The sequence below is a fragment of the Chinchilla lanigera genome, unplaced genomic scaffold (assembly GCF_000276665.1).
Source record: "Chinchilla lanigera isolate Chin_1 unplaced genomic scaffold, ChiLan1.0 scaffold00063, whole genome shotgun sequence".
Lineage (NCBI taxonomy): Eukaryota > Metazoa > Chordata > Mammalia > Rodentia > Chinchillidae > Chinchilla > Chinchilla lanigera.
In genome coordinates, this window is record NW_004955464.1 from 10,250,560 (window position 1) to 10,273,765 (window position 23,206).

The window sequence follows — 23,206 nt, forward strand, 5'->3', positions numbered from 1 at the left end:
GTGTCCTGTATTATGTTGTTCCCCTTGCAAAATAAGCCGCCCCAAACCAACACACTAGCTTTGAGCTTTTTTCTTTTGAGCTTTTTTCTTTTGCTTATCCCTCCCTATTTTATAATCTTTCTTTGTCCCCTAATCTGTTCTAATATGTAAAATTAAACATTCACTAACACTGGGGGGAGTGGAATAATGAAGCTCATGTAGCTATTACCTAGCTTCAATAAATTCTTACATTTTGTTAATCTCATTACATGTTCACCTGGCCATTTAAAAATTGTTGGGAGAACTGTCAATATCTTCAAGACATAGAATCTTTATAAATATTATAATGACTATGCTTGTATCACATCTAACAAAATCATCAATTCCTTAATAAAATCAAATAGCTATTATTCAGAGTTGTCCAGCTGTCTGAAAAATATCTTTTTTACAGTTGTTTTTTTAAAATCTGGATCAAGGAAGTAGAGATTATCATGTTAAGTGAAATAAGTCAGATTCAGAAAGATAAGTATTACGTTTTTTCTAATATGTGGAATCTAAGGTAAAAAAGACATCATGAAAGTAGATGGGAGACTATTAGAGAAGAGGATCAGAGTAGGGTAAGAGAAGGAAATAGTAGATAGGATCAGATTATGGTACATGCATGTATGAAGTTGTTACAGTGTAACCCAACACTCAGCATAATTAACATGCTCTGATTGCAAAAAAGAAGAGAAGGATCTAGTCAAGATGGGGCTCATACATTATATATATGGTTATTTATCTCTTTAGTTTCTTTTTTTCTATAGTTGCATTCTCCACTTTTCTTGTTTTTTAATGCTGTGACTTTGTGAGAAAAATCAACAGTTTGGCTGATTGCTTCCTTAAAGTTTCGTTTTGCTTGTTTATCACTCGTATTACATAAGCTGGTAATTAGACCTAGAATTTTGATTAGATTGAGTCATTTTATTTTGCTATTTAGCAAGAACCCTTGATAATTGGTGCTGTATACTTACTGCACATTATCAAGTGGCATAAAATGTCTGATTGTCTTTAGAGATTCTAAGATTGATCATTTGGCTCCAGGCAGCATCAGCCCGATTCCTTGATTATAAATTCCTCATCAGCCTTTCTTTGAATAGCTGTAGTATCAACTGTGATGCATCTTTTCATTAAGGGCTATAAAATTACTATTTTATAATATTGTCATTGTTTTGTATTTATTAGGTAGAACATTTTTAGAGATGATATTTTTCTTAACACTTTGGTTCCTCTGAAATAGAGTTTCTATAGGATGGACTGGACAAGCTTCACTACCTCCTTCCCTTACCTTGTTTAACAGCTTTAGTGAGTTATAATTTACATACCGTAAAATTCACCCATCATAACTGTAGTTAAGTGATTCTGAGAAAATTATACAGCTGTGAGCCATCATCAATAACAATTTAGAATACTTTCACCCTAAAAAGTTCCCTAATGCCTATTTACAGTCAGTCTATATGTCCACCTCCAGCTACCACTGATATATATTTTATCTCCCTAGATTTTTCCTCCTTGGAAATTTTATATAAAGCCTGTATAAACAATTTTTTATTTTTGTATTCTTTCATTTAGAATAATGATTTTGAGAATCATGCATACTGTTCCATACCTAAATAATTCATTTCTTTTTATTACTAAGCAGTATTCTCTTGTATGGAACTCTTTTACCGCCTGGTGATCATTTATTAGGTATTTGGAGTGTTACTAGTTTTTGGCTATTATGAATAATGCTGGTATGAATATGTGGCCATGTACTGGATTTTATGCTAATATGTATGTTTATAAGAACTGTCAACATGTTTTGCAGCATATTTTGCAAAGTTACTGCAGCAGTTTACATTTCTGCCAGCAGTGCATGAAGGTCACTGTTTCTCCACATCATCCCAAGGCTTGGTATTGTTGGTCTCTTGGGCTACAGCAATTTTCATGGATGTGTAGAAGTATCTTACTATATTTTTAATTTTCATTTCAATAACTAATGATTTTGAACATCTTTCTCTGCACTTATTAGCCATTTATGTCTCTCTTCGTGTAAAATGCTTATGTAAATTTTTTTGAATTGGGTTGTTTCCTTTGTATTTTTTCTTAATATTCTGAATATCCTAATTTGTAAATATGTTTTCTCAATCTTTAGTCTTTTAATTCTCTTAATGGTGTCTTTTGAAGAATAAAAGTTAAGAAGTCTAATTTAAATTTTTTTTCTTTTATGATTTATACTTTTGGTGTCATAGCTATGCAATATCTGTCTAATCCAGTGGTGGCAAACATATGGCATGGGTGCCACAGCTGACTGTTTATCATTGAAAGTTCTGCAACGCTTGCTGTCATTGACCTAATCTTTGAAGTATTTTTCCTATCATCTAGAAATTTTGTAGTTTTATCTCTTAAATTTTTAGGACTATGATACATCTTTGAGTTAATTTTGGTATATAGTGTAAGGTAAGAGTCTGGTTCTTTTTTGTTTGTTTGTAGTTGAATATCCAATTGTCCTAGTATCATTTGTTGAAAAGATTGTACTCTTCCCCACTAGTTGTCTTTATCTCTGCCGAAAAACAATTCACTATAAAGTGTAAGGGTTTTACTTCTGGATTCGTTAGTCTGCTCCATTCATCTATATATCTATCCTTGTCAACAGTATTGTCTTGCTTATGATAATGTGGTAGTTATTATTGCGGTACTTCCTTTAAAGCTTGTATTTGTCCTTCAGTTTCTGAGTGTGTGTACTATTCAACTTTATTCTATTTCTGGTCTCTTTGCATACCATATGCATTAGAGTCAGTGTGAGAATTTCAAAGCTGTCTGGAAATTAGGAAGTGTTCAATAGGGATAGTATTGATAGTGTTAAATCTACACAAAAATTTGGGCAGACTTTTTCAGATTATCCTATCCCTAATCTATTAACATGATGCATGTAGTTTTTAGATCTTTAATTTTCCCAGTAATGTTTTTGAGTTTCCAGGTTTTGTGATTCTTTTAAATTTATGTCCAAATATTTTATTCAAGGTAATGCTCAGTAAAATTATCTTGTTAAACTTATTTTTAATTTTTATTTGCTATTCTCTAGAAATAAAATCATTGTTATAAATCTTGAGCCCTGTGCCTCCCAAACCTGTTTTTTAGTTCGGGTAGGTGTATGCAGTGGCTGTTCTTGTTATTTTTGTAGTTTAATTTTTAAATGCAGAATTATGTGGCCTGAGAATGACAGTTGTACTTTTTAATTTCCAGTCCCTTGTGCCTTTAATTTTTCACTGTAATTTTACAGCATTATAGCAGTGGTGGGAACCTACTGCACACATGCTACAGTGGGCTGTTTGTATCACTGAAAGCTCTAAATGGTTCACTGCCACCGGTAGAGCCTGCAGTACAGTGAAAGCAAATATTCTTGCATTGTTCTGATGTTAGGGGGAAAACATCCAGTCTTCCACAAAACATGTTAGGTTTAGTTTTGTTGTAGATACCCTTTATCAGAAGATCCTCTATAGTTAATAGAAGATGAAAAGATCTTTCTTTGGCTAATTGTGTTTTTATCATGAATTGGTGTAAATTTTTGGCAATGCTTTTTCTATATCAAGATCATCATATATTTTAGCCCCTTTATTTCACTAATATTGTTTATTAGTGGATTTTCCAGTGTTAAACTTACCTTTAGCTCCTGGAATAAATTCCAGTTGTTTATGGTATATAAACTTTTTATATTTTTACTTTGTTAACAGGTATTACTGACCTCATAGAATAAATTGAAAACTGGTCTTTGTCTATTTCCTGGAAGTTTATATAAAATCAATAGTATTTTATCTTTAAATATTTGTTGGAATTGACCAGTAAAGCAGTATAGATCTGGGAATCTATATCCTTTCTCTGTGGAATCTGTGTTTTAGATTACTATCTCAAACTTTCATTATGTATCTTTTTCTTCTTGAGCTTTCTCTGATATTTTTACCTTTCTACAAATTTGTTAGAATGTTTGCTTAAAGTTGCTCATTTATTTTTTTCTATGTGAGCCTCTTAATTTCTGTAGAATTAGTAGTTATAGTCCTTTCATTCCTAATTTTGGTAATTTATGCTTTTTTTTTTTTTTTTTTTCTTGGATGGTTTTGCCTAAAAGTTTTCAGGTATAAGTTTTGATGGTAGTTTTGAAGTACTACTTTTTTTGTTTCAGTGATTTTTCTTTGCCTCCTTTCTATCTTGATTTTTATTAGATTGATCTTTATTATTCCTTCCTTCTTCCTACCTTGAATATGATTTGCTCTTCCTTTTCTGATTTCTTGAGACAGAGCTTAAATGATTGATTTTAGATATTCTTTTCTAACATAAGCTTTTAAAACTAAATTTACATATCTCTACCACATGTGTGTTTCATAAATTTTATCTTAAATTTCCATTAATTTCAAAATATTATCGAATTGGTGTTATTTCTTTAACTTTGTGTTCTTTTAAAGTATGTTATTTTATTTCCAAATATTTGGAGATTTTTCTATATATCTCTATAATATTGACTAATTCTTTATAATATGACAACCTACTGTACAGATTTCAATCCATTTAAATATGTTGACTTGTTTATGGCCTAACTTAAGTTTTATCTTTGAGATGTCCAAAGTGCACTTGAAACTTCTCTCTTCGTTCTTTCATAGCCTGTATCTCTTCATCCTGTCTCATCAAAGGTTTACAGATTGTTTACACACACACATCCCAACCGCAGATATACTGGCTGAAAAGCTCTTCCTCTAGATAATACATACTGCTTGCTCCTTCACTGCTTACATTTATCATAATCAGACAAGCCTTCTCATAAGATAGCTACATCTGTATATCTATGTCTATATCATCTATCTATATCCCCCTTGGTCAATATCTCAATTTCTTTTTTTTTTTATTTTGAAGAGAAAAAAAGTCAAAATTTCAAAACAAGATAATAGGAGGGTAACAATACATTGTATATTATCTTTAAATTAGTTACTCAGGGTACAAGATATTGGCATTTAATTGTCCAAACAATATTAGCAGAAACCTTTCTTTTCACTAAACTAAGACAAGTTAGTAGTATAACTATTTTAACTATCATATGTAGTTAGATAGATAGATATTGCTTCTCTCTTCCTTCTTTTCTCCATTCTGTCTTTTTTTCTTTAGAGTCGTGTCCTTTATATCAGGATATTTTGACAGTAAATTATATTACTATTGTCTGATGCTGAATGACTCCCCCAGGGTCTGTGTGTTAAAGGCGTGGTCCTCAGGGTGATGCTTTTGGGAGGGTAGAACCTTTGTAGGCAGGGTTTCCTGGAGCATCCTTGGGTCACTTGGAGCATGTCTCTGGAGGGCATTGTAGTACCTCCATGTCTTCCTCTCTCTTCTTTCTGGCTCGTTAGGTAAATGATTTTGTTCCACCACTTTCTCTTGCCCTGATGTGCTGCGCTCACCAGAGGCACAAAGTAAGGTGGTTGCTGATTTTGGACTGGAACCTCTTGAACTTTGAGCTAAAATAAACCTTTTCTCCATATAAGTTAACTGCCTCAAATATTTTGTTGTAGTGATAAAAATCTGACTAACACTTGTACGCTGTTAGTATTTTTGCCAAAACAGGAGGCATAAAAAGGATACTGCTCAGTGAAAAAAGGAATGAATGGTCTACTATAGGACTGATATATTATTTATTTTCTGCCTAAGTATGTGATGGTTTTATAAGAACAGAATTTTTTCCTCTTTTATTTGAGAATTTATAATAGGATAGCTGCTATGGCCTTTTTTCCTTCAACATTTGTACATTCAACTTTTTTTTTTTTGGTACCAGGAATCAAACTCAGAACCTTGCACTTGCCAAACAGGCACTAATGCCACTGAGCTATATTCCCGGCCCTCCTCCAACATCTGGATAAAGAAAGATATGATCTTTATATTGCAGTGGCTTATGAGGTGTCCCTGTCCTCTTGCATGTAGGGAAAAGTGGCAGTTTAGTTAGAGCCTCTGCTTCCTCACTTGTAGGAACTAGTATTTACTTGGTATCCAGGATATTTAAAATACTTTCAGCTGAGGGTATCCTTCAAAGTCTATGAACAAGAGCATCTCTGACAACAAGGCTGAGACTGAATCCTTCAAAGTCTATGACCAAGAGCATCTCTGACACAATCCTTGGGAGAGCTTGTGGAATGCAAGATTCATAGTTCACATCCACAACAGCAATACCTTCCAACCAATTTATCTCTATGTGAAGGCAGGTAAACAGGCATTCAGAGGAAATCATTATAGTTATTGTTCTTGCTGGTGTAGAAGTTAACAACAGTATTGTTGGGCTTTTTCTCAAGGTAATTACTCTAGCTTTTTGAATTACTATATGTGACTAGGATTTCAGGAGCATTTTAGTCCATTTAATTTGTAACTGACACTAAAAGTACATGTGAAAATGAGAACTTTTACAGAGGAATAAGGAAAATTGTCCTTAGTTAGAAGATCAAGGGCAGTTTTAGAATAAAATTAATTACACTACATTTTCTAGGAGATGTCGTTTACTTGAACTTACTCTTTCGTTTCCAGCAGCATCAATTCTCTATAAAGATTTACCTTTAATAATTTAAGGTCTTTTCTCTGAAGTGCTTTCTGTTGGGATAAAATAAGTACAGCGTACAATTTCTTACTTTAATCACTTAAAAGTATACAGTCCATTAGTATTAAATACATTCATAATATTGCACAACCATCACTGCCATACCTTTATATAACATTATCTTGTAAAACTATAACTTTGTATTCATTAAATACTAACATGTTACTTTCCTCTCTTCTTAGTTCTTGGCAGCCAACCATTTATTTTCTGTCTCTATGCCCAACTAATCTTAAGTATCTTTTGTAAGTGGAATCACATGGTATTTGTCATCTTTTCACTGGATTATTTCACATAGCAGCATATCCTCAAGGTTCAGATTCATGGTGTAGTATATGTCAGAATTTCCTTCTTTTTTAAGGAGAAATAATATTTTGCTGTAGGTCTGCACTGCCTTTTGCTGACCCATTCACTTGGGTTGGTTCCACCTTTTAGCTGTTGTGAATAATGCCACTCTAAATATGGGTATGCAAATAACTTTTAGTTTCTATTCTTTCAGTTTTTTGGTGTATATTCCCAGACGTAGAATTACTGGACTATATGGAAATTGTGTTTTTAATTTTTTAAGGAATTATCCTACTATTTTCCTTAGCAGTTATACCATTTTATATTCCCATTAACTGCACAAAGTTTCTTATTTCTTTACTTTTCACCCATACTTGCTGTTTTCTGTTTTTTTAATCTTTTAAATTTTTTTAACCTTCAGAAAATGTTAGTAACCATTCCAGTGAGTGTGAGGTAATATCGGACTTTAGTTTTGATTTGCATCTCCCTAGTGATTAGTGAAGTTGAGATCTTTTTGTGTGCTTATCTTCTTTAGAGAAATGTCTATTCAAGTTCTGTTATCATTTTTGAATTGGATAGTTTGCTTTTTGTTGTTATTGAGTTCCAGTAGTTTTCAATATATTTTGGATATTAATTTCTAGGTATTAGTTTCAGATATAAGATTTGCAAATATTTTACCCATCGTGGCTTTTTTCTTTTTTGATAATGAAATTGAATTTATTTTTTCTTTTGTTGATGATAGTTTTCATGTCTTATCTGAGAATTTACTGCCAAATCCAATATTGTAAAGCTTTTTTCCTTATGTTTTTATTTATGAATTTTATTTTTTTTGGTTTATACACTCTTTGATTCATTTTGTGTTAATTTTTGTAAATAGTATGTTGCTTTGTATGTGGCCATCCAGTTTTCTCACTACTATTTTTTGAGGATTGTCTTTTCCCCATTAAATAGTGTCAGTCTCCTTTTGATCAATTCAAAAATCACTTGACCACCACATAATAAGGATTTAGTTCTGAGCTCTCTGCTCTCTTTATCAGTCTATGTGTCTATCTTTATGACAGTGCTACACTGTTTGGATCCTTGTAACTTTGCAGTAAGTTTTCAAATTAACACGTATGAATGCTCTTTTTTTTAAAAGACAATTTTAGCTATTTGGGAGTTTTTAAAGTTGTATATGAATTAATTATTTACATTTCTCTTTGACTTCTATAATTTCCATAATTTGAGAAGTGTTACCATTTGGATCAAAAAATGTTCTCCAAAAAACTCATACATACAGAGGTGGATCTTTGGAAGGCAATTAGATCATCAAGGCTCTAACTTCATAATGGATTGATTCATTGATGAGTTTATAGTTGAATGTGCTGTTAGGACGTGGCCTGGTTGGAAGGAAGTAGGTTACTGGGAGTGCAGCCTTGTAGGGTATATTCTTGTCCCGAGTCCCTTCTCTGGCTCATTCCCTTTTTCTTTTCTTCCTGGCTGCCATGAGTTAAGCAGCTTTCCTCTGCCCTGCCTTCCAGTTTTGGCGCCATCTAGCGATAGACCACAACCTCTGAAACCATGGGATAAAAGTACACATTTCCTCCTTGAAGCTATTTATATTAAATATTTTAGTCACGGTGATGGAAAACTGATTAATGTAATAGGGATTACATTGAATGTGTAGATCATTTTTTTTCTAATTCACTTTTCTTTTGCAATTTTTATTCTATTCACTAGAGTTTATCCTAGTTTCTTGATCTCTATCCTGCACTAGAACCACAAGTCAGGTTCAGTAGCTGGTTTTGGTGGTATTGGGTATTGAACCTAGGGGTGCTGAACCACTGAGTAGTAGTCCAAACTCTCTTTATTTTGAGACAGGTTATAGTTTATATGTTCAGGTTGACTTCAAATTTACAATCCTCTTGCCTCAGCCTCTCAAATAACTGGGATTACAGATATATACCATTATGCTTGGCCAATTTTTGTCATTCTTCAGGGTTACCAGATATTGTAATGGGCAGATCATTGTGTTTCCCAGTGAATACATACTGACTGTTGAGGGATTCTCTTCTGTATGAATAGTTTCCATTGCTATCACAAATACTTGTCAAAATTAACTAATAAAGCAAAGGAGTTTATTTTGGCTCATAGATTTGAGGTTCTAGTCCAAGATCAGGCAGTCAGCCTTTTCGCTTTTGGGCTTGCCATGAGACAGCCCATCATGATGGGTGTGTATGGTAGGACAGAATCACTCATTTCATGGCCAGGGGACAAAAGAGACAGGAAAAGAGAGAGAGATATAGGTCCCTCAGACCCCTTTAAGGGCACATCTCCAGTAACCTGCAGACCTCCCACCAGGCCCACCTCTTAGAGACTTCATTACTCTTCAGAAAACACTCTCCTAAGGCTCAGTTCTTTTATGGATTGTTGTGGGACATTTAAGATCCAAAGTATATTATTTTCCCTGGTCCCTTCAAAAGGCCCATACTTCCTTTTTCCCTCCACACAGATGCTAATAACCCCACAAGTCTTATGACTGTTATTGGTTTGTCTTTATCTGGCTTATTTTGGGCTTTGTGGGGATAGCTTGTCACCTTGTTTTATAGCAAATATTTATCTGTATGTTTTTGTTGTTGCTATGTAGTTTTATTGTATTTACTTTTATCAGGGGATTATTTGGGAAAACTTATAGCTCTATTATCTGGGGTATTTTTCTGTTTTGTGGTTTTGCTTCTTTCATATTAGAAGATACTTCAAATTGTTGGTGATATGTTCATATTTAAGAATGGAGAATAAAAATGCTTTTGGAAATTATGTGCCAAAGGTGCCTGCCACTAGAAATTGCTAAGTTTTAAGGATTCTTCCTGGGTGGGGGTTATCAATGTGAACTTTAATGCAGAGTGACTTCTCTATGCCATTTTATTGGAAAATTAGTATGTCAGCATCCTTTTATTTTTTCTCTTGGGCTGGTGAGATTCAGTTATTTATATCTTACTCAGAAATTTATATCCTCATTTATATCTTGCTCCCAGAGGCCACAATAAGCTTGACAGTCTTCAGTTTTAAAGGACAAAGCTATAGTAAAATCTGACTATCTAGTCCTGACTTTTCTGACTATGTGGTTTTATAACCTGTGCCTACTCTTCATTCTGGTAACTTCTTTTTTCTCTTTATTCTTTGGAGAATAAATTTCTAGTTACTTCCCTTGACATGGAGAAAGGCAGTTTTCTGACAGTGTAAGTTGAGGAAGAAACTGGGGGTTTGTAATGGATTATAGTCTCACCTAAAGCAACATTATTATTGTTATTTCCATACATAACTAGCACCTCATATTAATAAGCCTGTAGGATTACTCAGTATAAAATGGGTTGCTTCTAAGCTTCCCTTTTTATGGGCTTAATAGTTTCTCTTTTGTTATCTCAGTTATCATTTTTCAAATTGTTTCATTCTGATTTTGTTGTTGTAAGTTGGTGTGTATATATTTAATTTGTGTATGTATTTAGTCTTTTTTATTACTACATTAGAGAAAATTCAGAAGGTACTACTAATTAACATGTACATTTAACCTACTCTCTTTGTAAGCATACATTAATAAATTTTCAAGGTTTTGGTATGGAAACTTAATACATTTATAGAAAGTTGCTCAAAATCTAAATATGTCTTTAGTTTGTACCAGTGAAATACCAATGTGGATACTTGTGCAACCACAATTTACCTTAAAAAATAGAACTTTGCTAGAACTCCAGAAAACTACCCTTTCACTGCCTCCCAGTCTATTTCCTCTCTGTTCCACAAAAGAATTTCCATTTGAATGACTTATTTTGTAGTTTATTTTGCCTACTTTTAAAAAGTAAGTGAAATCATACAGTGTACACTGTTTTTGTTTTGGTTTTGGTTTTACACAGCATTTGGTTGAAAATTCATCTGCTGCAACTGTAATTCATTCATCTTTATACTGTGTAGTATTTCATAACTATTCTTGATTTTATTGTATTACTTATGGGCACTGAGGGATGATTAAGTTATTTCTACTTTTTTGCTGTTATGGATAATGTTGCTGTGAATATTCAGTGCTTGTGAGCATGCACTCGTATTTGGGGTATACATAGAAGTGGAACTGCTGCTGGGTTTTAGAATTAACATGAGTAGATAATGTCAATTTTCCAGTGTTGCTGTCTTAATATATAGTCTTAGTAATGAAAGTTCCTATTCTCCATATTCTTGTCAACATCTGGCATTGTTAGAATTTAAAATTTTACTCACTATGAGAGTGAATAACTAGTTATTTATTTTATACTTCCTTAAGGACAAATGAGGCTTTGTTGTTGTTGTTGTTTTAGGTGAGTGTCAATCATTTCCCCATTTTTCTATTGGACTGTTTGCTTCTTTCTTACTAATTTATAGGAATTCTCTATATTTTTAGTTAGGGGTTTTTTGCAGTTGTGTTTTGCAAGTATCTTCCCACTATACGGTTTGCATTTTTAATCCATTAGTTGTTCTTGTGTTTTTGATGAACATTGTATTTAACATAGTCTGACTTAATAATGTAGTTTCATTATTAATCTTTCACTTGTGTTTATAGCTCTTTTAATCATGCTGATGAAATCATTCTCTAATCCAAATTATGGACATCTGCATCTATTGAGATAATCATATGATTTTTGTGTTTCGCTCTGTGGATATGGTGTAGTACATTTATTGATTTACATATATTGAACCATCCTTGGATTCCTGGGATGAATAAAATATTTCACATGTTACATGTTAAAAGTATAAGTACTTTTGTAATAGTAAACCTAACTATACTTACCTCTCTGATTAGTAGACATAATTTATATTTATGAAATTGACATATCTATAAGATGTAAGTATACATACTTTTAAATTATTGATTACTTTGGCTTTTAGATTAGCTTATTTTTGTTTATTATAAATTTATTTACTAAAGAAACTTTTTTTTCTTTAAACTCTTAGGTGATACAGCAATGTTTGAGTTGATACAACTAGTTCCACCAGGTACTGTATTAAAAACTGGTAAAGTGATTGACATGGGAACTCATTTCAGTGAACTGTTTTCCTAAAGTCTCATCTTTTCTCCCTCTCTCTAATTTAAGAATGGTGTTATTTTTTTATACCATTGGTTTATTATCTATAAAGTCACAGTAGATCAAAACAATATGTATGGAACATGACATAATGGTGCTTGATATATTGTAGTGGAAAATAACATGTTATCATTTGATGATAGGTTGTGAGTTAAAAACTGATTTTTAACTTTTTGAGATTTTTCTAAAGCTATATATTTTTATTGATACAGTAATTATCTGTTTTTAAGTATTGACTATTATTAATAATGGAGATTAGAACCTTACTTTTACACTAAATGTTACAAATCCCTACAACATATACACTGTTAAAATGTAGAGTCTAGTTTTTTTATATTGATTTCTGTGGTTACAGAAGAAATTTATTTTAAATCTTTATTTTATGTAAAATAACACCATATTTTATTAAATGCTGCTATGAATATTTTTTTTTTGAGACAGAGTCTTCCTATGCAGTTCAGGTTGGCCTTCAACTCACTGTGTAGCCCAGGCTGGCCTCAAACTCATGGCAATACTACTACCTCAGCCTCCTAAGTGCTAGGGTTACAGGTGTGTGCCACCACACCTGGTTTGAAATGTTTAAATATTACATGTATACCTAATTCAGGTAGTTACAAATTTTATAAGTACATTAATTATTTTTAACACACACTTATATCTTATAATAGCAAATAAAAAAATGGGAGCAAGAACAAATTGCAGAAATATAACTAAAATTTAGATGGGTAAATGTCATACCAGTATTACACATTTAAATGGACACTTTTTTTGAACTCATACTTACTCTTTTTTTTTTTTTTTTTTTTTTTTTGGTTTTTCTCTGGTACCGAGAACCGAACTCACGACCTTGCGCTTGCCAGGCAGGCACTTTGCCGCTGAGCTAAATCCCCAGCCCCCATACTTACTCATTTGTTACATGATTATTCTCATTCTCTAAAAGGTCAGGGTGGGCAGGGAAGAACAAGGAATTGCTAATACATAATATATTTCTGAAAATATATATATATTTCTGAAAAATATAAAGTATATTTCTGAAATATGTTGATATATTTAATGTACATTTATTTCAATACTCCTTATGTAGAAGATAGACATGGTCCTAAGCAGGTATTCAATCAGGCATCAGGCAGCACATATATTATACTTGCTGATTTTTTTCTAAGTAGACTGTTTTGTTATAATTTGAATCACAGGGTATCTTTCTTGTAGTGGGTGAAACACTGTCTACATATGAGGAAAATACACGAGATTTCATGTTCCCGGGTCCAAATCAAATTTCTGGACACCATGACTCAAACCGCCAGGTTACCATGAGGAGGATTTCTGGCCTACGAGTAAGTATTTACTATTTTCTAAATTGATTTTTGATGCAGGATCATTATCAAGACCCACCACATAGTCTTCAACTTCTTAAATGTGAAGAACTAATTCAAAGTATAATTTCATTTAAAACTTGCTTTAAAATTGTATAATTGTAAGCATCCTGAAATTTAATGAAAATAGTTTATCAAAATTCATGCACATATCATCTAAAATTAACATGTGTTTTAGTGCCTTTTAGTCTTCAGATCTCTCTTCTCCTTCTCTCCCCCCCACCCCATTGCTGAGCCATCTGTCTTTGTCTAGTACTCCTTTTAAGGAATGACCAGAACACACTTGAAAATACTCTGTCTAATTAGCATTTACATTAATTAGTATTTACAAATTGTAATTAGCATTTACAAATCTACATTAAAACAACCATATGATTTTATTTTTATAGCTGTAGATTGGCAAAATTTAATAAATCTGACAACATCAAACGTAAAAATTGGTACATACTGTTGTATGCTTTTTTTGTGTATTGAAACAAATCAGAGTTCAGAATTATTTGTTAATAATAATTGTTAATAAAGCTTCTTATAAATGTGATCCTATAGGTTTTTATCTTAAATATATTCTCATTAGCATACTAAGAGCCTTTAGAATGTTCCTCTCTACCATTGTTCATGTAGCAAAAAACTGAAATAATTGAAATGTCTTTTACTAAGAGTTTGGTAAGATTAAAATGTTTAAGGACTAGAAGTATATATTCTTACACCTAAATTTAAAGACTACATTAAGTAACAGCTTATCCTCCTGTGGTCTCCTACAACTTTTTCCAAGTTCTGTTAGATGATTTTGAAATATTTTTATTCTTAAAAGTAAGTCATCCAGAAGGGGAATAGCTAGATTGAATGGAACCTCTAGTCCTAGTTTACTGAGGAATCTCCAAACTGATTTCCACAGTGGTTTCACCAGTCTGCATTCCCACCAGCAGTGGAGAAGGGTTCCTATTTCTCCACAGCCTCGCCAGCATTTGTTATTGGTTGAGTTCTTCATGGTAGCCATTCTTACGGGAGTGAGATAGAATCTCAGTGTTGTTTTAATTTGCATTTCACTAATGACTAATGATGTTGTACACTTTCTCATGTATTTATTTGCAATTTTTATTTCTTTATCTAAGAAGTGTGTGTTCATCTCAGATGCCCATTTTTTTTTGTTTGTTTTGTTTTGTTTTTGTTTTTGTTTTTGTTTTTTTTTCCAGTACCAGGAATCAAACTCACGACCTCGTGCTTGCCAGGCAAGCGCTGTGCCGCTGAGCTAAATCCCCAGCCCCTCAGATGCCCATTTTTGGATTGGGTCTTTGAATTTTGAGAGGCTGAAAGGAACAGTTAATGTTTAAGTGTAGGATCAATCTTACATGTCTATATTTGTTTATCTGAATATCCAAATTGAAGATATCAATATGTAATACAACAACCATTGTTACTTTCCTATCACCCTGTCTGAGATTCTGTATTGCTTGTATTGTTTTTATGTTATATTTTAAATGTATGTGTGTTTGTTAAGATGTTTTCATTCTTTTATCCTTAAAATAAAAATAAGGATTTTTATTTTACTTCTTCTACTTAGGGAAACATGCAGAAACCTCTGCTATGCAAAGGAGGAAATTTAAAAGTTGTTTAGTTAGAAATTATTTGGACAAGTTTTTTAAGCTAATTTTCTAAAATCCTAGAGTAGTCTGAGTAAGAAGAGTATGGTGATGTATAAGTCCATGTAGTGAACTAAGCAATTTTCCCATAGCTCTATGTAAAATCTATGATATGCTCTATTCAAAGAAATAGCAACTTTACCTTAATGAAAATGTAAAAGTTGACTAGCAAGTCTATGAATGTATTCATCCTTAGGGAAATTAGTCAGCTTCTGCAGTATAAAGGCCTTAAAGAATATTCCAAGAACCGTGTTGAAACCCACAGTGAAGAAATAATCATATTTTAAATTTATGGTCTCTTAATAGTAATTTAAAATCCAACATTATACCAAGATGGCAATATAAACTCAAATGATTGGAACATTAATAGGGATTCATCTTTCATAACTTTATTTGAATTACTATTACATATATTTGGAAGATGTAATGCTCAGGAAAAAATAAAAAATTAGGACTTCCAGTAATGACAGTGTGAATATTTTGAAAGTTCTTTCCTGCATACAAAACAAGATTAAAACTGGGTAAAATTGATGCTGCCAACTTAAGAGCACTGAAAATTTGTCTGACAAGTAGGATAAAACAAACTGAGGAATAACAGACTATAGCAGAAATTTTACCTGAGGTTTAACTCTGTCAGCCTGTTCTACAAATTTCATATTCTAGATTGCACTTCAACTTTTCCCAGACTTTCCCACTTGCCCCCGCCCTATAAATTTTCTACTTGCCATCTCCCATAATTGTGGGAGGCAATTTCTTAAGTTAAATTTCTTTGTATATATAATTCTATCGATTCTCTTTTTCTGGAGAACCTGTAAAAATTCAGCTGGACTTTGAAAAGTCAATAAAAGTAATGACTATTTAGTACTTACTCTGTGACCAGCAATATATAGGGAAAGTGAAAGTGTTAAGTGTAAGTTTAAGCCATGACAGTAAAATAAAATGCAGTCATGCAGTCCATAACACTGTTCAGTTAATGAAGGACTGCATATACAGTGGTTACTATACCGTAGAACTAGATGTGTAGTATGCCATATTATCCAGCTTTGTGTTAGTACCCTCTGACATTCACACATGACAAAATCGCCTATTTCTAAGAGGTTATCACCATCATTAAGTGGTACATGACTGAAGAAATTTTTTGCTATTCTTCTCCATTCGGAGAATACTCCAGTCACTGTATCTAATGACTTAACATATATAATGTGGCACAGTGATAGTATTAGCTTCTGAGACCAGGTCATTATAAGCTTTGCAACGTTCTTCACTCTTAGGTCACTCATATGGAAGAAAACTGTTCTGTGTGAGGACGCTGAAACAGTTCTATGGAGGGGCCAAAAGCTAGAAGGACTTTGTGATCCTTACTTACTATGTGATCAGCAATATATGGGAAGGGTTACAGTGTTGGGTGGAAATCCAGGCAGTGATGTAATGAAATACTTTGTGAGAATGTTTATGAAAGCTTGAATATCTTCACAGAAGCTATCAGATAAGGATTTGCAGGACAGTGGGGTAAATTGTATTGAAAACTAAAAATGGAGTCCTTGTTACGTAAGGACAGAAAGTTTAGCAACACAGTCACCTGCAATAAAATGGAATATAGGAAAGCTAGCCAGCGAAACAGACCATCCAGATGGGCTTTCTAATGTTAGAGGGGTGGCCTCTAACCAGCTATTCGTTGCCGCTTATGGCTCAATATGGGAGGGTAGAAAGAAGTGAAAGGAAGGGTTGTTAAAAAGAAATTGGAACTTACTGTTCTGATGATTTTCCACCTTTCTCACTGATGCACAATGCTCACAGTAGGAAATGACCCTTGATTAGAAATTATTCCAGGCCACTTCCAGAAAATTATCTGATAGTGAAGCTGAAAGTACTACTGTAAATCTTTCATTAGAAGCTTGGAGAGATCGAACGTGTTGCCTTACAAAACCACTTAATCAAACATGGGTTTTGTACAGTAAATAAGGGCAGTGTTTGCCAGCAATCTCAGAAGAAGCCCAATACACAGAACTGTGTGGCTATAATAGAGCAAATTCCAATAAAAATCACATGGCAGCCAAAAAGGAATTTAAGAGCATTACTCTATATTCAGAGAAGCACCATCAATTTGATCGGACATGGTGAGAGACTTTGCAAAATGAAAAATCTGAACCTAAGCTCAGAACCCTACACTGCTCCAAACAGTCTACTTTCTGTTTCAAAGGAATTATGGTTCAGAAGATGGAAGAAGAGTCTAAAATGTTGAACCAAGAACCATGAGTATTTCTGAGCAATAATAAGAGTAAACCCTGATCAAGGAACTTCCAGCATTTCTGTAGCTGAACTTGAAGATTCTTATGGACCAGTGATTTCCTTTTTACTCCCCCCCTTTTAACAATATCATGATTGTCCTATGCTTGCTGCATATATGCACACTGGATATTCGTGGTGTAGATAACTTGTCTCTTTAGTTCATGAGTCCTGTGATTATGAAGAACTGTATTCTAGATGCTCTACTAGCAGATGTACAGCAGAAGAACTTTATGTGACACACTGTGGATTTCAAGCTGATACTGTAAAAGGATGAGAATCCTTGTTCCTCCCCTTTCTCCCCTCCTCTCCCCTCCTCTATTTCTAAGCCATGAATGTACTCTACTTGTAGGAAAAATATAAGTAATTTATTGTCAGAAAGAAAACCTGCGCTCAATTTTTTAATACTTCTCTATTGAAGAGGTAGACCGCTTCTCTGCCCTTGAGTATGATTGTATTTAGTGACACTATTAAGCAGAATGGGATGGAAGTGACAGTGTTTGGAGACATCGTTATGGTTTTCTTCTAGCTTTGCTTTGTATCACTCACCTTAGAGACACAAGTCACCATGCCTTGAGGACACTCAGCAGCTGTTATGGTATAGATCTAACATGCCCCAAAAGTCTGTGTTCACAGGTGGAGTTTTTGAATCATGAGAGTCCACTAATGGGTTCATAGCTGAAAGTGCTGTGAGAAGTTGGAGGTGGGTCACTGGGGCATGGCCTTAAAGGGTGCATTTTTGCACCCAGTTCCTCTCTTGCCCTTCTGCCTCATGGGTGCCAGCTTTCCTCTGCCGTACCCTTCCACCATGCCACTTCTTCCTTCATGCCAGCTGCCCCTGGACTGAACTTCCCCCAACCGTGCACCAAATTAAACCTGTCCCTTAAGTTGTGGGTGTCAGATATTTTGTCCTAATGATAGGAAAGCTAATATAGCAGGCCCCCTGAGAGGGTTTATGTGATGAGGATGTAAGTCTTCTTGGTGAAAACTAGAAGGGAACTGAAACTTCCACTGAACAGTCGTGTGAATAAGCCATCTTGGGGAGCAGATTGCCAAGCCCCAGTGAAGCCTTCAGCTGACTGCAGCCCAGATGATGTCTGGATTGCAGTCATGAGAAATTTGAGGCCAGAAATACCCAGTTTAATTTCTGCCAGACTCCTGGCCCCTAGGATCTATGTGGGATATTAAGTGTTCACTGATGTTATAAGCTGCCAAGTTTTGCAATAGTATGTTTTGTAGTATTAGACAACTAATGAGCAGGAATACTAGTAGATACCATTAAAAAAAGACATGTCTGCAGAAAAACAATACTTATATTAATTCTGAGGCAACTCAGATACACCTTTTCTGTAATAGGTGTGATTTTAAAACTTTACATTCAGTTGGACACAAGCTGCGTTCGTTGAGGCCAAAAGTAGAGGCCTCGGTCAGTCTGATAACCACTCTGTTACAGTGAAATGGCTGTGGGCACAGATATATTCTTTAATGTTTTGATGTTTGCTTAATATATGTGCTTTGAAATATTTTCTCAGGTACTTTTTAATGACTGTTCCTTTGAACTGGTTCCAGTTGTCTCAAAACAGTATTCAAACTGATGATTACAATACTGCTAAAACTAGAAACTAGAAAAAGAAATAGAAGTCATATTCCTTCCTAGATCTGAATGTATGCTATGTGACAGGAAAAAATGCTAGGTGAATTGGCGGATAGTTTCAGAAACTGCAAACATGAGCCAGCTGTGGTAGTGCATAGCTGCAGTCCCAAAACTATGGGTAGCTAAGGCAGGAAGCAACGTAGAGAGACCATGTCACAGAAAAAGGGGAGAAGGGCTGGGGTGAAGCCCTGAGTTCAATCTTTAGTACAAAAAAACACAAAACTGTATATCCGGGAGTTATATTTTTTGTCAAAAGACTACTGAAAACATTTCTTTTTAAAAAATTTTCACTGACAAATAAACATTGTACATAAGTATGGTGTATAATATATTGTGAAATGGATATATCAAGCTACGTAAGGTATTATTTCTTGATTATCTAGTGAAGTACATCTTCAGTTGTAAGAGTAAGAGCTGAAATCCATTAAGTATATTCATATTTTTATGACCATAATAGATCATAGTTTTAAAATCTTAAAATAATTTGACAAGGAAACACTTGAAAATAATAAAATACTTAATTCTACAAATAATCGCTCATAAGTCTTCATCAATGAAATATTTTCTAGCTAATATTTAGCTTCCTAGGTTTTTTCGTCTTCAGTAAGAAGTAGAAATTAACAAGTGCAGCACTGAACCTTGACAAATATTTGTTGCTTTAGATCACAGTCTCTTCATTAATAGTGCTCTCTCTTTAAAGGGAAGTGTTTGATAATATCCTCTTTTTCCCTCCCAGGGAATTGCTCCAAAGCTGGAATTTTCTACAACTTCAGTGATTACTGAATGTCTGATAAGTTCAAGGAAGTGCCGTACTCAGGTTAAAATTACTTAATGTATTTAATAATTTGATTTATTTGTTCATATTTATGATCATTTGGAAAGCTTTATCCCTTTATTTTGACTGCAGTTCTTATCAATTTTTTGGTCAGTCTTTAATTTAACTAAAGCAGTTAACAAAGATGTTTATTGTATCTTAATAAATGTGAGAAGTTAGTGATATTTTCAGATGATGCCATGCTGTTTAAAAAAAAATTTTAATGGAAAGAAGCCTGCCAGAAAGATACTGGGGTCAAGAAGTCCATAGAAAACTGAACTGGAAGCTTCTGTACATCATGTAGAAAAGTTAGAGGTTAATGCAAAAAAATCAGAGGATACCTTTTAGAAAATGTGACAGAACTTGTCAGACTAAGATATTGGTGTTTAGGGAGTGTGATTTCCTGAGTGTCTCTGATTGTTTAAGGGACATTTGTTCCATTTCCTGAGGAACTATCAGATCAAAGGAAGTGGGGGCATTCCACTCTAAATACCTTCTATGTTTGTGAAAGCATCCTTTAGTAATGTAAGAAACCTGAGTCTTTCTAGTCACCTTTACCGAGTCACATGGTGGTTTTGTGATGTTTATGATACTTTGTTCATAAGTGATGTAATAATACCACTCATGTGTAGTTGCACTGTGACCAGGTAACAATGGCCTATCTGTGATGAAGAGGTAGTAACATGTAAAGCTCAGAGGACTTAAACAGGGCACAACTGGACCTGTCATGGAAGGAGTGGGATGTTAATTCACTTAATTACCAATTTTTAATGAAAGTTGCTGGAGATGATAACTGTGAGTTAAAAAAAATAATTTGTAGAATTATTATTATCTTGAGATAGTGTCTCCCTGTGGTGCCTAAGCTGGTCTTGAACTTATGGGCAGAGCCATTGTCCTACCTTACTCTCCCAAATAGCTGGGACTACAGGTGGCCACCACCACACCTAACTTTAGCTATAGAATTATTAAGTAGACCATTCTTACTTTGTTTAGCAAGATAGCATAACATTTTTGAGTTAGACTGTAGTTATTTATCTTTTAAATGCAAGCTGAAACACTGATGTTAGAAATCTGACTATCTGTGCTTGCCAAATGCAGAGATATTTTACTGGCTTGTTTTTGAGATATGTACTGCGCACAATTGTAAATTGTTAGAAATGTTTTTCCTGGACTCACAATTTTTCTCTCCATGCTAGAGTGTGCCTAGTGTGATGGGTCAAAAGTGCTCTTTTTTTAATCTTTTGTCTGAAACATAGCATCCACATAGAAAAGTACATACATTCTAAGTGTATACTGGAACAACCTTTCTAAATGCAAAGCTACCCACCAGCAGTTTCCTTGCACATATGAACTGACATTTCTATTGTGAACTGTTGGCAAGACTCTCTTATTTTGACTTGGAATTTCAGTTTTTGTCATTTTGTCTTTATAAAGGTAAATGTGACAGGATAAGCTTTGGTAGAAAATGTGCTTAGTGCTACAGGTTTAGCTCTGGTGGAGTGCTTGCCTAGCATGCACGATTTCTATTCCTGGATTTAATCCCTAGCACAGAAAGAAAGGAAGAGAAGGATGGAGAGAAGGAGAGAAGAAAGCAGAGGGAAGCAAGGAAAGAAAGGAAAAAGAAAGGAAAGGGAAGGGGAAAAAGGGAAAAGAAAAAACAATGCAGAAAATACGCTTTGAAACCTCTTGGTTCAAATTCCACATAAAGTTGCTATAAAGATTAAAGAATGTATGCATAGCTGGCATATAACAAAATTAATGAATTTTGTAACTTTTTAAAGGTTATTTTTAATTTTTATTTTGTATTAGTATGTGTTTGCAGTACATAACATAGTTAACATTTTAATCTGTATTTTTTTAACTGGAGGAAAACTTTTTAAATACACAGAAAATAATCCACTGCATTTAAAAAGTTTTTAAGAAAGATCAATATCTTCATTGGCTAACAATAAATGTATTTTTAAAAATTAAGATAAATGGCGATATAAAAGACAGTAGTTGAAATTAAAGTAGAAAACACTAGTAGGCACAAAGGTATTCACTTTTTACACTAAAATTTGAATGTTATTAGTTCTTGATCTTACCCAAGGTGATAAATCCACTTTTTTCCTCAAGTTTGTATTAGTTACAAGTAAAATTTTAAGGGCTATAAAACAGCCTATACAGTTTTAAAAATAAGAATAAAACTATTTCGATTTTTGAGAGGAGTGAAATATACTTTGTAAATTTACATAGTTTAACAAATACTAATTACAAATATTTCTTTTATACTATTATTTTTATCAATTTATTGGACTGAAAAATTTGGCATATTGTGATTTTTCTGGGATAAAATAATTTTTTTCGTAGTCATTTAATCTTTTTACCTACTACAAAATGTAGTTTTTTATTAGTTAAAAATTAATAATAACCACTAGTATATGTTTGTTAAACTAATATATCACACAGGCTTTGCAGTGTAACCAATCTCACTAACTCATTGGATTACTTAGGTTTGGTATAATCAGAGGTAGAATATAAGGAGCTTTAAGCATTGATGAAATGGATCATTATGAGTTTAACTGGGTCTGTTTACTAAAAATTTTTAAAGGACTTGAGGAAAGAGGTTTACAGACTGCTGTAACAAATACAGTGAGAGTAAAAGAAGCAAATTGAGAAAAAGAGGTTTTGATGAGCAAGAGATTTGTTCAATTGGGGATGCAGTGTATCTGTATAGTGATGAAAAATCATTAGAACAAGGAAAATAATACTGAGATACAGGAATCCTAATTGCAAAGTCTTGGAAAGAGTCACTGTAAATGTTTTAGTAAACTGCAAAGATCCTGTATCCCACTAAAATTCCTTACTCCTATGAGTCAGTGTGATGTCACAGAGGTGGATACTGAGCAAGAAATTTTTTCATTTGGGGATGCAGTGGGTCTGTATAATCATGAAAAATCATTAGAACAAAGAAATTAATGCTGAGAAATAGCAACTCTAATTGCAAAGTCTTGGAAAGATTAATTGCTTAATATTTTAGTAAGTGGTAAAGATCTTTTATCCTACTAAAATTTCTTCTGTGAGTCAATGTGGTATCACAGAGGTGTATATTAGTAGAGGAAGAAGTCTGCATTACTTTTTGAAGTCACTGAAAAAAGTGTGAAAAGGTCCAGTAGCATGTCAAGAGCTTTAGAGGAAAGCAAAGATAAAATAATCTGATGCTACTGCTTTGTAGGAAACTCATAGGCTTATTTTTTTTAATTAGAAAAATATATTTCTTTCCTATGTATTTGCACTCTAAAACATTTTTTTAACTTTCTCTTTTCTATTCACATTTGTAATTTATTTACTTAGATACTCTTAATAAATAGGAAGGAGATTAAGACATTAGAGAGAGATAGGATTGGTGGTTTCTAAAAATGATTAAAGCTAGAAAAATATTCAGTGATTCTCAATATGCTTTTAGTCTAAC

General features: G+C 33.5%; 1 protein-coding gene across 2 annotated transcripts in view; it reads left to right on the forward strand.

The window, feature by feature from the left end:
* Spata6 (spermatogenesis associated 6) overlaps nucleotides 1–23,206 on the forward strand; it is a 114,868-nt gene that overhangs the window by 24,899 nt on the left and 66,763 nt on the right. For both annotated transcript variants that reach the window (XM_005398629.2, XM_005398630.2), the window contains exons 4-6: nucleotides 11,858–11,899; nucleotides 13,198–13,322; nucleotides 19,678–19,758. In XM_005398629.2, coding sequence (XP_005398686.1) covers nucleotides 11,858–11,899; nucleotides 13,198–13,322; nucleotides 19,678–19,758 — 248 coding nt within the window. The remainder of the gene's footprint in view (nucleotides 1–11,857; nucleotides 11,900–13,197; nucleotides 13,323–19,677; nucleotides 19,759–23,206) is intronic.